The 16,841-nt window shown below is 35.4% G+C and overlaps 1 protein-coding gene and 1 pseudogene across 1 annotated transcript; one reads left to right on the forward strand and one right to left on the reverse strand.

Moving 5' to 3' along the window:
- Nucleotides 1-1,821: 1,821 nt before the first annotated feature.
- LOC110731262 lies at nt 1,822-7,740 on the reverse strand (annotated as a pseudogene).
- Nucleotides 7,741-8,547: 807 nt separating this feature from the next.
- LOC110731263 (transcription initiation factor IIF subunit alpha-like) lies at nt 8,548-16,841 on the forward strand. The gene is made up of 9 exons (XM_021911107.1): nt 8,548-8,931; nt 9,024-9,191; nt 12,103-12,248; nt 12,661-13,034; nt 13,736-13,851; nt 15,097-15,267; nt 15,377-15,583; nt 15,691-15,906; nt 16,516-16,841. Exons 1-9 carry the CDS (start codon nt 8,761-8,763, stop codon nt 16,609-16,611), a joined length of 1,665 nt encoding a protein of 554 aa, XP_021766799.1. The 5' UTR covers nt 8,548-8,760; the 3' UTR covers nt 16,612-16,841.

Raw genomic sequence — 16,841 nt, forward strand, 5'->3', positions numbered from 1 at the left:
CAAGGCCCCAAGCATGTATTTTTTTTAACATATTTTTCCATTAATCTTGGAAAGTTAGAAAGAAAATGGTCATTCAGATCATGGGAATAAACATAATTTTTCTTTTCATCATTACATATAAATTCTTTCACATTACCATTGTATATAATCGGTTATCAAACGAGACGTTACAGTTATATACTCCGTAATTCTCTATATTAAAATATACGGTTACATAAATAAGCAAAAAATTTTTTTTAAAAAGTTTTCTATTTTGAGGGTGAAATACTGAAATATACTATGTATATGCTCCCCTAATCCCAAGTTCCAAATAGACGAAATATTGCTTAGTCCTCGTGGCAAGCGTGTGCCCTTTAAATTTACTTTTTGGGTTGTTGGATTCTCGGGTAAATAAATGTACCATTTTTTTTGTTGGATTCTCAAGTAAATTTACCATTTTGTCTTTTATTTAAGATGGTCATTCGTATTGGGTTGATTTAGATCAGCTATCTTTTAGGAATTGGATTAGATAGCATTTGTTCATTCTTAGGATGGAAACAATTTTTTGAATAGAATCCAAGGCTATCCAAATGTAGGTTACATATAAGAGATTGGTGAGCACGAACCACCCCTAATATCATGACTGAAAGTTACTTGGAGCCTATTCACATTTACTGAACTGAGTAAAACTGAACTTAATTGAACTGAATATTTTGTGAGAGAAGGAAATTAGGAACTGAACTGAATTGATTGAAGCTGAAGTGAACTGAACTGAAATTAAGTTTAAGTAAACAGACCCTTGGCTTCCTATCTCCTCTTATATAAGGAACTTCTATTATTTCTCGTGATCCATAAAAAAAAAAAAATATGAGCAACATTTTACATTTAGATCCTGTTTAGTTTGATGTAAAATATTTTCAGTGAAAAATTAATTTTCATGGATAATATATTTTCAAGGAATCACAACACTTTTAAGACAGTTTTCCTTTATTTGGTTCTTACAAGAAAAGGTAAAGTGAAATTAAATATAGGAGCAGAAATGTGAGAATGGAAGGGAGGAAAGTAACAAGGAAATAAGAAGAAAGGAGAAAATTGTGATTTTCCATGTTTTGTGAATGGAAAATGTTTTTCACCATTATGAACGTAATTTTGGGAAATAATGGGGAAATCATTTACCCTGAAAGCATTTTACATCAAACACAAATGAAGCCTTAATTGAAACCAATACTCCTTTGTATAAATAGAAATTTTTCTTTGGAAAATTATTTATTTTTTACTCTGTACAAGATATTACTCTCATTCAAACTTATCTACCGTTTTTTTTTTTTTTTTTTTTTTTTTTGTATTCCGTCCGGTTCACCCTTTGGGCTAATCCGAATTCGGTTAGGTTCCAGTCCCCTTTCAATTTTGGGATCAAACTTATCTTCCGTTTTATTTATGGAAAAAATTAAGAGGCTCTTACGTGGGGGCAAAATACAGAGTAAAAGAAGATAAAGTCCAATTTGTACGAGTAACAAGCGTCAGATTAATTGACCACATAAATTACTACTGGGGCCTGGGAGCACGAGTTCCATGCATACAACATAACTCTCGTGTGGGTCGTGTCTCGTGGCGTAATAGCAAAGATATAAACTTGTACGAACGGTACCTAGACTACCTACAGACGACCTACTACAGTACTGTTCTTTTAAGCCGATAATAAATTATGGTAATCGGTAATTGATCTACTTTAATGAAATTCTCGCATCGTGTTTTCAAAAAAAATATAACACGTGTACGATTGTTAATCAAAATATGAAGGCATTCAAACAAGCATACCAATTACTACTTCGTATTAAACACGAAAGAGGTACAATATCAAAGTCACAAAGTCCTCGAGTTGTACAAATGTATAAATCACCAAAATGGTTGCATAAGCAAGAAATTTTAGCTTCTTGGTAACAGTAATAAGACAAATGAATCAAAGAATTTACACTTTCCACCAAATGAAGAAACCCGAAACTTACCGAAGAACTGTAGAGCCTATACTTGAGTTCTACTAACAGAAAAACCTATCATAGCTTCATCTAATCTAGACCCTAATATAAAAACAAGAATATTTGCTTTACCAAAATTGCCTGTAACCATCTCAAGAATAGTTTTGTGACAAGCCATGCTTCAAAACAGGCTTTGTCAAAGAGGCTAGAGTAATTGGCTAATTCTCCGACTTCCAGGTGTGAAGCTCATTCTAGGAGAGAATTCCCTTAAATTCCCCCCTTTTAAGATGGGCCTTCTCCTTACCCAAAAAGAAGTACTTCAGAACAGGCTTTGTCAAGATTGTCAAGTCCCTCCTGAGTGGGTTACTATCAGGCAGTGAGACACCTTTATCTGTGGAGTACTTAAGGGACCGGGAAAGGTGTTCAACCAGCTTTGCGTAATTGTGTTTGTTCACTGACATTTTGGTTTATCGTTCTTCACAGAGGGGACAAGACCCAAAAAATGAACAATCTTTGGACCCCATCCTCAGCTGCTGAGCACGACAAAACATCGGAAATGCATTTGCAAAGTAAAAGTTAAAGCCCATAAAGATGTGCCATAAAGCATGCCCTTGTGGATTGATAGGCCAACCAGATATATGCTCGCAGAAAACACGGTCACAAACCCAACACAGGCTTGCAAGAAATAAAGTGATCACATAAAGCTTTGCAAGACGCTTGGCTGCAGAATCCCCTGTGTGGATGTAGTATTTGTACATCCAAGGGATACAAAGGAGGCAGAGCACAGCATAATGAACTTTAAAACTAATCTTGAAATGAAATACTGAATACAACGGCAAAAATAACACCACAGAGGAAGAGGAATGTGGGCATTGTGCTTCAGTAATGCCAATCAGGTGAATACAGAATGTAGATATCAAGGAGCATTTCCCAAACAATTGGAGTTTCATCACTATCCTGTTGCCTGTAAAACAAATAACAGGCATGTTTCGTGCAGGAATAATCAACATTTTTCAAATGAACAATGATGCTACCAATACCAGATATCTCAAATAGAATCCAGGCATTAAAATTGAAGCAATGAACACAATACAGCAATGAACAGGCCAGGTTGTAAAATTCTGCAATATAAGATGAGAAAAAATAAGTCAAAAATGAAAAAAAAGAGTGTGAAGGGGGGGTTGCATAAGAAGAAAGACCCAAAAAGGATCCCCCCAATCTAGTAGCCTGACAAGTTAAACACCTCAATTTCAATTAACCAAAGACTCAAGGTGCAAAAGATATGATCAAGCTGTCAACTAGTCAGACCAAGGAAGTCATGAACTAATAAATGCACAAATTTTACCATTAGATGCAATGGTGTAGAATCATATCCAAGAAACTACGATAGGGTAAAAAAAAAATGATAATTTATTAATTAAGTTACTTACACACGTTGCACTGTTCCAGGGAACGATATGCTCCCCTTTGCAAGTATCATATATTCATATTTGAAAGGTGAAGAACAGTAAATCTCTTCTCAAAACCCTGACTTAAGGCAATTATGAGGCCAATGACAGCTAAGATGATAGCTGGTATATTAGATATTGTGTTGTAAAATTCTGCAATATACGATGAACAAACATAGTTGTCTTCAGGGTTTCAAAAAAAACATAGTTGTCTTCACACCAGTCAATAGAGGATGTGACTGGGCCCCAGAAGTTTAACATTTCATCATCCATTGATCATAAAGCTGGTGAACCCCAATGTTGGTCGATATAGATTGATTATTCGAAACCTTGCAGAGCTCTTATGATCTCCAAGCTATTCCTGCATATATAGGCCTAATATTTAGCTAAGAACAAAATATCTTCCCTCCTTTCCCAGTCAAGAAAAGATGTATGTTTAACACATAGTGAAGAGCTCAAGACAAAAGCAAAAATTAAAATAAAACAGAATTAGGGAAAAATAAACAGGCTTAACAAAGCACTTGACAATAGTCACAAAGAGTTATGTCACGGAAGATTTTAGACTTGATGACACAGAAAGTCTCATGCTGAGAAAGCAAAAGTCTTCTTAAGCAATAGGAAGAATGAGCTCTAAACTGAATCATATAACTATTTTATTGCCTGAGAATCATCCAAGAATAATAACAATGAAGATACTGCCTAAATAATGAGTAAGATGATTTCTGAGGGTTGAAAACATGAGAATCCATTATTTAATTATTTAACGATAAGTACTTGAACACAAAATAACAAAAGATTTAATGCAAATTCTGTTGTATGTTAAAAATAATGTTACAATAGTATGACAACGATGAGAGTAGAAAAAACAATAGAAGGATGAAAATCCCAGATGTGCAGGAAATGGACAATGAAATGGTTTAATTCTCAATGAACCCACGATCAACTAGACAAATACCTTACAAATAGAAACACCACGAGCGAATTACTTCATACGAAGTGAAATGGCATACCAGTAGTGTATACCTCCAACAAAAGAAAGGTGCAAAAGCTTAAAGAAATAACAATACCATTCTAAGTGAGACATTTAATGGTTAAAATGGCATGGGAATAAGTTTGTACCCATTGTCTAAATATTAATAGTTTCCGATCATGGTCCTCTTGATTTATATAATTCCTTCACCTAGAGAAAAAAGAAATCGAAAAAGGGAGCATACTCATCCGCCAAAAGTTGATGGAGTGGAAGGGGATACTAATGAAGCGTATAATAATTTAGGGTAAGCATAAGTATACACCAAAAAGCCTTACCCTTCATCGTTATCTCCTTCGGCTCATCGGCATTACTCTGACATAAAATACTTTTGACCCCACCACTTTTGTCTCTAATCAACTCAACTAAACCAAAAGTTAACAAAATGAATAATGTGTAAAGGGTGATCTTAAGGGATGGAGGGAGTAAAAGTTTAGACACCGGGTAAAAAATAAATTCCCATACCATTTTTAACCTTAAAAATGGTTTCACTCAAAGTATAAACTATAAAGTATATTGTACTTAAGACCAAAAGAAATTATAGCATGTTGGAAGCAAAGCTTTTCCTCTATCTGATGGGCAAACAAACAAAAGAGGTGAAATGGGGAAGGCATTGTGGCTCTCGTTGTTCCTCCCAGCCAAAGCTTTAGAACTCTGTCTGAGCCTACGAGTAAAGAAGCTAGCAAAGAAACTACTAAATGTGTATGAATTACAAAAGGGCAAACAGTGGTATTCTGTCTCCTACATTCACTCAGGTTCACCAATCTCTCCTACGGCTGCATGACCTAAAATACTATCTTTGTTCAATTGATTCTTTAAGGCCAGTCTGCAAGCGTTCATCATGTTGAAATCACAAAAATAAATCTCTTTTAAAACTTTCAATTACATGGCAAAATATAGGTCTCTTTTGAATTAGTTATGGAGTGGACGGTGGCTATTATCTTTTCATAGAGCTCCAAATTTTTGCTACTCATGTTTCTTAGATACAATTAGATACAGCTAGACACTTGGTAACACCCCAAAATTCATATTATATCATATGCGGATATGCCTGAAACCCTCAGGTACGAATGCTTCGCTCTTTCCCCTATTGTTCCTCTATACACGTTCTCCAACATGCCTTATCAGGATTACTTTCATTGGAGTTTGAATACTACAGGATCCCATCCAAGCATTCGCCACGAATTTCTATTTGCATCATGCACTAATCTAAAAACACACTTAAATATACATATTATATCAACCAACATCACAACTGACCAAATATCAAATGAACAAACCAAATGTATGTACCATAATCTTACTCTAAGCAAAGCAAACCCACATGAACAAAACACATATCTACAAGACTACTGTCAGATAATATAAACTCCTTGATTAGAGTGATTTCCATTGATCAATATTTATAGGGTTACAATGAGAAACCTAATCATATTAGGTAACTCTATAAGATATGTACAGATATCAAAGATAATCTTATACAAAATATATCCTAAACCTAGGATGAGAATATTCTATGTATATTCTCTATCACATCCCCGCAGTCGGAGCGGGAGCAGACTGGATCTGAATCACGCATCGAACGGTAAGGATAGTATAGTAACCCATGATCAAAAGAGAAGTAGTAGACGTGTGCTGGTGATGACGATGAGAAGCAACAACCACGACCTACGTATAGTAGAGATATGCGCTTTTAGGCCGAAGGAGAAGAGTCACGCATATACTTAGGCTAAGTTGCAGATCTAGAGAAGAAGAAACTAAGGGATCAGACCATCATCGGGGAGAAGACACTACACTACTACGTGAAATCACAATTGAAGAAAAACAAATAAAATTGCGCAAGAAAAGATTAAATCCCACCGCTTGAAATTAATCCATTCTCAAAAGAGAAACTAGGTAGCAAGAAGTAATACTCCATAAAGATTCCAAGTGCTGCAACAATAAAAGGAGCTAACTTGATAGCAAAAGAGATGTGCAAAAGTTGACCTTATTGTGATATACCACCACCAAAACAAAATCTATGTGATTATGTGTTAAAAAAAAACCAATGAGGCAATGTAAGAATCATTGTTGGTCATGGGGAGGTGGAAATAGAGTACGGCACATGGAGTAGGTTGGCAGTTACTGCCAGTAGTGGGAGGCGGTAGTGTATGCGATTGCCAACAATGATGGAGGAGTGGGAGGCACAAGGTTACATAAAGATTCTAAAAAAAAAAAATTGAGAAAAGAAAAAAAAAATTATATGTGTGTTTGTGGAAGCATAAAAAACTTTGTATATCCCGCCGGTGGGTTTAATTTTCTAACCCACCGGCGGGGTGAGAATTTTTGTATATAATCCCAAAATCTAACCTAAACTGTGATACCATGTCAGATAATATAAACTCCTTGATTAGAGTGATTTCCATTGATCAATATTTATAGGGTTACAATGAGAAACCTAATCATATTAGGTAACTATAAAATATGTACAGATATCAAAGATAATCTTATACAAAATATATCCTAAACCTAGGATGAAAATATTCTAGGGATATTCTCTATCAACTACAACATGGCAGCAATAAGTGTCTGATCAATTATGTCAATGTTTAGTACGAAGTATATCATATTATCATACAATGTCAATGTTTAATCCAGCAATAAAAACACCCAACACCCATAAAACAAAATCCAAGCACATACCCACAAACCCAAATAGTTCAAAATCCAAAATTCATCCTTTTATGTTTCCTATGAGTAATACCAATGCCCATAATTCATAGATGTTGAAATTCAGATATCATACTCAAAATGCAATCTTTAAAGGCTATATCTAACACACACATAATTACAAATCATTCTCACATTTGATTAAAAAGTTAAATTGCAAGTTAACAATTATATTCAACTGATACAAATTTTACCAAAAGAAAGGCAAATAATCTAATCAAACACCTATCAACTCACAATCCATAAAAAGGGTTAAATGTCTGATCAACAACACTTAAAGGAAAAATGTTATAATTACCTTTATGAGAAGAGATGAAATCACTGAACTTTTACTTTCTAATGCATCAATTTTTCAAGGGAAGAGAGAGACAGATGTCGACTTTTAACCTCAGTCTCCCTTTGATTTTTTGTCCGGTCACCTCCGTTCTTAGGTGGGTCCCCGTTCACCGGTCGCCGCCATTCTCGGTGGGTTGCCGGTGAGGGAATAAAATATCAGAGAACAAAGGCAGGCAGCATCCACTGACCACTGTGTACAAACTACAAAGTAAATAGTGGAAATGTGAGGCTAGGTGGAAAAATAAAAAATGTACCGTAATTTTAAGGACTCCAACCTCAACTCTCACGTTTGTTTAGGTCATGTGCATCACAACATGTGCATCACCCTCCACTATCGCGCCTTCTCATGTGATCTCTCGCTAGCACTTTAGCCAACTCTTGACCTCTTTTATGCATTATTGTATTAAGGTAAAAGAAGTAAGAATTCCGAAGAAATACATTTATTATTTATGGAATATCATTTTTAAATTGTATGTCATATTCACAAAATCGAAATTGTGCAGCTGAGTAAGTATGTAGTTTGAAACAAAAACAATATCTAAAATCTAATACAGTACTTTAGTCTAGATTATGGACATATTTTTGTATGTTCATAATATGAGATACGGAGTATGAAATACATTAGTTTGACAGACTTGTTCACTACGAACTACAGAGTAATACATAATTTTGATCATTTCACTTTATTGGTCAAGGCCTCTAAACCACCATACAATTTGAGGGAGCTCTAGTTTCTTTTATTAATAAACATAATTTGTTATCATGAGGCTAAAATTGTAAATTTGCAATATTATAGGCAAAATCACTAAACCTAAATAAAATCATTTATGACGACTTTACGCTTATAAACCGTGAATAAAATGAAGAGTCTATTTATGTACGTTTTTGTCATTTGAAAAACATACAAAGTATTTTGTACTATCTCTATTTCATACGGAGTATTATTTGCAACGAGCCAACGTTTAGATATTTTTCAGTATATTTCATGTCAAATCGTTGCAAAAAATAAAAAAAAATAGTACAAAGTATATCAAATACGGAGCACCATCTTTCCGACAACCACGGCTTCATCATTTTATCGGAGGCCTTGTAAATAAAAGCCTAAATCGAGCTCATTTCTTGGCAAAATTAATTCCAACACAAACCACTCTCCAAAATCAAACAAAAAAAAAACCCTGTTCATAATTCATACGAAACTTACAAACCCTAATTCTTCAAACTATAATCCCTAATCCCCGATAATCTTCTTCCAATTTCCAGAAATTCTTGCTACAAAACCTCAGCTATGTCGTTCGATTTGATGCTGAAGCCAACATGTGGTCGATGCGGATCAAGCAGCGATCTCTACGGCAGCAATTGCAAGCATTTGACGCTTTGCTCTAACTGCGGTAAAACTATGGCGGAAAATCGCGCTAAATGCTTCGAATGTGGCACTCCTATCACTCGATTGATTCGTGTGCGCAATTTTCTCTCTCATCTTTATCATCATATGATTCATTTTCTGTTGAATTGAATGAATTTGAATTTTTTGATTGATAAATTTTGTAGGAGTATAATGTTAGGACGAATTCGAGCAATGATAAGAATTACTTCATTGGGAGATTTCCGACTGGATTGCCGAATTTTTCCAAGAAGAAGAGTGCGGAGAATAAATGGACTTTGCAGAAAGAAGGGATTCAAGGGCATCAAGGTCGCCAGATTAGCGATACTATGAAGGTAAAGCTTTCTAAGTTTGTGGGGAAGAGCTAATTTTAGAATTGGGTATACCATTTAATTGATTAATGTTTAGGGTTTTTAGTCACTTTTCTTTATTGGTTGTTTATCTTGGATTGTGGAAACAATATGGTTGATAAGTGCTTAGCTGGTAAAGAGTAAACTCTATTGTAATTAGGTGATTAATTATTCTTTGAGAGTTGATCAATTTGTCAAATGGCGGTATCAGTCGCAACTGTTTGGATCATTTGATTCGTGTGTGAAGTAGAGGTGGTCGGGTTGATAAGATGCTCATTGGGGCACGCTTGAAGCTTGTATGGGAAATACGTGATCAGTGTGGGAAGGGTGTTCGTTGATTTGTTGCTACCCAGAAAAGCAATATGTTTATGGCTTCTAGTTGTTGCGATTTGTGGATTTTGAGTGGTTTAGCTTTTGCTGAACAAGTGATTGTAGATGGACAGCTTTGTGGATGCTAGATGAACAATCATTTTGGTGCATTTGTATGTGCTCTCTTTTCGGGGAAGGAGGATGGGGATTGAATTATAAGTGAATGGTGTTAGCATGAAGAATTTTAAGTTGAAACCTGAAAATATTGCATGTGGGGGACAGAGCACAATTGAAGATATGGTTATATGGTTTTACTTATACTTATCATAATTAATAGTAAAGTAAGAAGGGTGATCTAAACATCAATCTTGTTATTTATATGGACGTCCCATCACGAACTTTACATTTTGGCTTGAGTTGAAGATTAAGAATGGTTGTTAAATGTGTAATGAAATTTCAAATGATAATATGTTTGACAAAAAGGAGAAAGGATCAGCGGGATGGAGAGAGGAGGAAAAGGTATTTTGTAAATTATTAGCTATAAGTTAAAAGCAAATATGAAGTTTATTTTGAGGCACCTTTAATGATAAGTTTGAAATCAAGGAAAGGAGGGAGTGTTTATTTTGCTCTAGTAATTATTTGTGCTACCCACTTATTAAGATAGTATAGGGTTCTTTTTCAAACTTTAAAAAGGTTTCCTGTCACTCAATATATTACTTTGTTTAGGTAAACTACTTCAGGTGGGAGTGTATGTGAAAAACTTAAGAAGACTAATATTGTATCACATCCTCTCAAGTGTTTGTAGAGTGACATGATTGACACTATATTGAGATTTTCTGTTTCTATTATGCAATAGACCGAGCTAAGCCATCCAAACCGATTCAAGTTTATGCAAGGAAAAAGCACAAAACAACAAAAGAGCAGGAGCAGTAGAGGACAAAAGAGAATTTTTCTCTGAATTGTGGGTTTACAGCCACATGGCAGAGTGTGACAGGGTGCTCTGAATTCTAGGGTAACTCTGGGAATGAGGTGACTGAGTATTTAAGGGGAAAAGCAGTGTTTTGTAAGGGTATGCCGATTTTTGATGTAATCACTAGACTAGTAGTAGCAGTAGCTTTTATTCCAAGACTCCACCTTTAGTGTAATAGCAGTAGTAGTAATCCTTGTAGTCATCTTCCATAATTAATCAGATATCCTTAAGCTTTCCTCTTATTTCACTGTGTGTGCTTGTGAGTACTGTTTCATTGGCAGGGGTGAGCTGAGTTCATAGCATATTACTCCCTCGGTCCCTATTTGTTTGTCCCATTGTCTTTTTTGGATCAAACTTTTAAAATCATCTCTAACCTATATGAAATAAGGTATTCATGTGGGGCCTTGTTGGATTCATTACAATGTCTACTTTAAGAATATTGAACTTTTATAATTATTGCGTGTATAGAATTGGAGATATTTATGTTTTAAGACGTATCTTAAAGGCCATGAAAAGTCAAATGGGCAGACAAAAAAGAACGTAGGGAGTATGATATAATAGAATGTTCTTTTAAATAAGGCTGTGATTGTTTTTGTATTGTCTAATGTAGCTGTATTTACCAGGGTCATGTATTTCGTGTATGCACAGAATATATGTATACAGCATAAAAGGCTTTCCTTATGCTGTAAATGTTGAAACATGTTTCAATAAGCTAGTGGTCTTAATTTGAAAATATAATCCTGAAAGTCAAAATGATGTAAATGATTTGGCTCAAAGAGAGTACAAGATGTTAGATCCACGGATTAATTTTAAAATTTACTACCTTAAGCATGATGTTTTATCTATATATACTTTCTTAAAATTAATTTGTTATTTTCTATACTTGTGAACATGATATACTATCATGCCAATACATGTAAAGCTACCAGATGTATTCATTTTATAAAATTAATTGCTTGTTTGTCATTATTGCCAGTTTATACCCTTAATTTGCTTGGCATCTTTAATATTGTTCAGTCATCAGCTCTAAATTACAGAACTCTGTTATCAATAAAGATTTAATATATTTCGTTCTGTGTACCGCGTAAATTCAGACAGTTTTATGCACTCTTTTTACTTTTGTTTTGGGGATTGGAGATCTAAAGTTCTAAACTCTTGCTGTCTATCTTTCTATTTGTATGTAGATATATCTATCGTTAAACCTGCAATTATTTTTGATATTCAATTTGTTAGCTTTAATGTCTAGCTTCAAAGTCTTACCTCCCTGACTTGCCCGCCCACATGACGATTAGCTTATTTTGCACTGTAAAGAAGTTATTCTGTGTTGATTTGAAATTTTATTTGTCTTTTGGTGTCGAAATTGTTCCTTTCTTCCATATGTCTTTGTAAGGCTTATAGTTTGGTATCTATCGTTTAACTTGTAACTATCAAAACTAATAATAGTGATGGTCTTGGGCAGTCATTTAGTATATACGTTATCTGAAAACATGCAGTTATATTGCTTTCATCTTGTGTTTGTAGGTTACTTGATGTGCAGTCATGTTGGACAAGTTATTGACATTTCTTGCTGCTTGTTCCATGTGAATTATAGTAACATTGATGTGTAATCTTCAATAGGAGAAGTTAAAGAATAAGCCTTGGATGCTGGAAGATGAAACTGGTCAATCACAGTTCCAGGGTCATTTGGAAGGTGCACAATCTGCTATATATTATCTCCTAATGATGCAGGCCAAAGAGTTTGTTGCTATACCAGCTGGTTCTTGGTATGTGATAAATTTCACTCGTACAATTTAAGAACCCATTTTTCTTTCCAAAATTTAAGTTTAACTTAACCATAGTTGAAACTGTGTCCTTTATGTAGTATCCAATTATACTGTGCAGACAGTTACTGTATTTTGTGATTACTGATTGTACGCATCTTGTCTATTCTTTACAGTACAGCTATAGCTTTCAGGGCTTTATATCTCAGATGATATTGCTATCACATTCAAAGTAACTCAATAGTCAATAACCCTTATAATGTGGTGATGTGAGTCAAATATGATTCCATGATAACACTTTGGGCTGCTCTTAGTTTCTTATTGCATGAATTATTGGCATTCTCTCACCCCTCATTCCCCACCACCCCAAAACTAGTAATCCAAAAACAGTTTGTGATCACTTGTGCTATGCCAGGTACAACTTTAATAAGGTTGCACAATATAAGCAACTTACGTTAGAAGAGGCAGAGGAGAAGATGAAAAATAGGAGAAAGTTTGTTGATGGTTACGAAAGATGGATGATGAAGACAGCCAGCAATGGGGCTGCTGCATTCCCAACCTTTGATGCAAATCTTGTGAAAGATATTTCTACTGGTGGTGCAGGGAAAGGTCGCAAGAAATCAACTGCTGAAAAGGAGGGTAATGCTTCAGAAAAGGGAGAGGATGAAGGAGAAGAGGATGCAGATAGGAAGCCAAAAATTGGATCTAGCAACGGAGCTGATGACGACGACGGCAATGAAAGCCCTGCTGGAGGTGACTTTGATGATGAAGATGATAATATTGAGAAAGGTGAGGATTTTGTGTTGTTTTACATCTATTGTCATTATTATTATTTTTTGTGATTCCAGACTTCAAACCATATTGTCCTAAACTCTTTAAGATGGTCAGTGTTAAAATTTCTGGGTACCTACCTTTGGCCTATTTCTGATAGTGATGATATTTGATGTTTATGGCTCTTGTTATTAAGGTGAATGTCAGTACATGCCATTATTATTTATTTTGACATAATCTGGGCAACATCTGATCATATGATCAACTTCATATCTAGAGCTTAACACCCCTCCCCCCCCCCCCCCCGGGCTCTCTCTCTCTGTTTTGTGGACTTTAGGGTGTCGTGGGGTGGGGATGGGTCCTTTGTTGAAAACATGTATCAGGCACTGTTATTTATGTATCCCTAATCACTGTGGTTTGTATTGACTCTGTGTCAGGCACTGCTATGTATCAGATACTTCTATTATAAGAATTCCCCTACTTTTGATTTAAAGGTATCAAGTGTTAATAGGAGCATTTTAACCGATCTTTAGAGCTGTATTGATACCTTTTGGCACTTAAGAATGGTAGAATTTGCTGTTAATAGGGTCCTTGAAGGAGCTCTTCCACTTGCAATGATTGGTTGGGGTCATCTTATCAAATAGACTAGTTTAGGGTTTAAAATGAAACACAGCAATAACTAATCATGTTTTTGATTGCTTTTGTTTGGAATCATCTAGGTGATGACTGGGAGCATGAAGAAATTTTCACTGATGACGATGAAGCTGTTGGTAATGATCCTGAGGAGCGGGAAGACCTAGCTCCTGAAGTTCCTGCACCCCCAGAGATTAAGCAGGTTTGTGTTCAATGAACCATTTTATACATCCAAATTGAACTGCCCTAAAGCAGTTTCTGTAAGGGCCTGTCTGTTCAACTTATTGTCATTTGTATTAATAAAAATAAGGGTCGAGAAGGGTTACTCAAGTTTAAATTACAACTAAATAAGTTTTAATACAGTCTAAACTAGATAAGTTAAGATTAGTAAAATCTGATGGATAAAACGCACCCTAAGTTATCTGTTTAGTCATATGTTACTTTATTTGGACTTGGTTTTAGGTATTCTGCTGAGCCTATGGATGGTTAGTATAATTGGAAGTTTAATGGTTTGGCTTCTGATTTAGCAACCCCTCGATCATTATGCTGCTAGAGGCAAAAGTGCATTTCATTTCTTTGCTATATTAATTTCAACTAGATTATCCCCGTACGATGCACGGTTTCTTTGCTGTAGTATAGAACTCGTATATACAATGAATCTTTTCAATTTTTTCATAAATTCGTTGGAAGGAGGTTTCTTAAAAGAAATACACTTAGAATATTTCAGAAAATTTCTGTACATTTGAATATTAGTTAGTGTTAAGGAATTGAGAAGGAATGATAGATCTTTAAATCAAAATAAAGGAATACGGTTGTTATTCAATTTACTACACTTTGATTTTTGGATTAAAGTTGTTGAAAGAACTTACTTAGCTTGTTTACGACGTATCACACAATCAATCAATCAATCAAAGCCTTAATCCCATAAGTGGGGTCGGCTACATGAACCAAATTTGATTATTCCGTGTAATCATCGACAAAGATCCTCATGTAAATCCAAAAACTTCATATCCTTCCTAACTCTTTCCAACCAAGACATTTTCGGTCTCCCTCTCCCTCGTTTAAGCCCTCTATGGGCCCACCCTTCCACTCTTCAAAGGAAAAAAAATCCTTTCTGGGGCAAAAAAATCATCAATGGTTTTAGGCAGGAAAAAATTTCATAAGAAAGTAACATGTATACAGTTCTGAGGAGAGATAAAGTCAGCAATGTTTTGTTTTTGTAATACTTAATATTCCAAGATTCTTTCATTATGTAAATCAACTGGGCCCTCTGTGTCCAGACTCTGAAGAAGTTCAATTGAGGATTATAATCTGATTTTAGGAGTAAATGATGTTCACTAGGATGTCAGAATTGCTCCTTTTGGCTGACTGAAGTGGTATCATTTGTGGATTTGCAAATTGAATTATTATTATTATTTGAATGATACTCATATATAAAGTTTCTTAGGACGAGGATGACGATGAGGCTAATGAAGAGGAGGGAGGACTGAGCAAATCAGGAAAGGAGCTGAAAAAATTGCTGCAGGGACAGGCCAATGGGCTTAATGAGTCTGACAGAGACGAAGAAGATGACAGCTCAGCCAAAAAAAAGAAAGATGAAGAGGATGATGATGATGACGTAAGTATATATTAGCTGCATATTATTTTCTTCATAGACATTAATGCTAGTTGCCTTTTTCTATCTGAAATTTTGTTGCATTCACCCCAATCAATTTATATAATGTTAGGATGAGGAAGATCGCCCTTCTCCCGTTTTAGCTCCGAAGTTGAAGGACCCTAAAGATGAGCCAGCTGATAGCAGCCCTGCAAAACCAGGTCCTGGAGGATCTTCTCGGGCAACTCCTGCCTCAAAATCAGCAAAAGGAAAAAGGAAAAATGGTGATGATACAAAATCTTCTAGTGCAGCTCCTCATAAGAAGGTGAAAACTGAAATTGTAAGTCGCTTTCTCACCTGACCTTTTTTCATTTGCTTGTTATACTGTTGATGTAATTTGTCGTTTTTAGTTCCTTTCACTCGACTGATTTTGTTGTTGGGGGGTAGGATGTGAAATCAGCCGCAAAGGAAAATGCATCAAAAAATGGTGGGGCCCCAAAAGTTACACCACCATCGTCTACAAAGGCTGGTACATCTACTTCAGGAACACCTGCTCAGGGCCCTGTCTCGGAAGAAGAAATTAGAGCTGTATTGTTGCAAAAAGCGCCTGTAACCACTGCTGATCTTGTGGCCACGTTTAAATCAAGACTAAAGTCACCAGAGGTACATATTAATATATTATTTCTTTTTTACTCGAGGCACATTGTTGGGTACATGATGTTATGATTGAATTGCACGGATCTGAATTTTGGTGCTGTTAGAAATCTATGTTCCATCGTGGCTATGATTTGTATCTTGACATAATCATCATAAATTCATAATCCTCAAATTTAGGGGTGCCACTTCAGATGATCGGATCGGGTCTAATATGGTCAGGTTGGGTCGGGTCAATTTTTAAAGTTAAGTCATGCTAAATTGTCATGTTTACGCGAGTCCAAATATCTGAATCGGATATTTTTCGGATCAGGTCGGGTCGGGTGTGCTTTTGACACCTCTACTCAAAATACATTTGTATGTTCACTTTTTCACTTTTTCCTCTTCTAAGAAAAGTTTGCCTTACCAATATCAGTTGTCCGTGACAAGCAATATGTTTTTGTTGGCTGTTTGTTTGAATGGCTACTCATTGTTGTGCACAGTATTGAACCTTTATGATTTGGTTGTATCGTAGCTGGCATGGCTGTATATTTCTGTGGCGTACTTGTTAATTATACCAAATGATAAACAATGATATGTCTGAGTCTGTTCCTCAAGCCTGTTTTTTCTTTTTGGCAGGACAAGAAGGCGTTTGCTGATATTTTGAAGCGGATCTCTAAGATACAGAAGAGCGATAACAAGAGTTTCGTTGTGCTAAGGGAGAGGGGTAGATAAATCTGGTTATAATTCAGATAGAAAAGAAGACGCTATATGTTTGATATTGTGAACTCTTTCATAAGGCAATGGAATATCAGGACTTGTAAAGCTGTAGAATTCATATCCTGACTAAACTAGACTGATTAATTTCTGTGTGGAAATATTATATACTCGTACAACTTACTGTAATACCGCAAGGGGAATTATCTTATCTGAGTACTGAATATGAAAGAGCTCAATTTAAAGTA

Source organism: Chenopodium quinoa, unplaced genomic scaffold (genome assembly GCF_001683475.1).
Source record: "Chenopodium quinoa cultivar QQ74 unplaced genomic scaffold, ASM168347v1, whole genome shotgun sequence".
Lineage (NCBI taxonomy): Eukaryota > Viridiplantae > Streptophyta > Magnoliopsida > Caryophyllales > Amaranthaceae > Chenopodium > Chenopodium quinoa.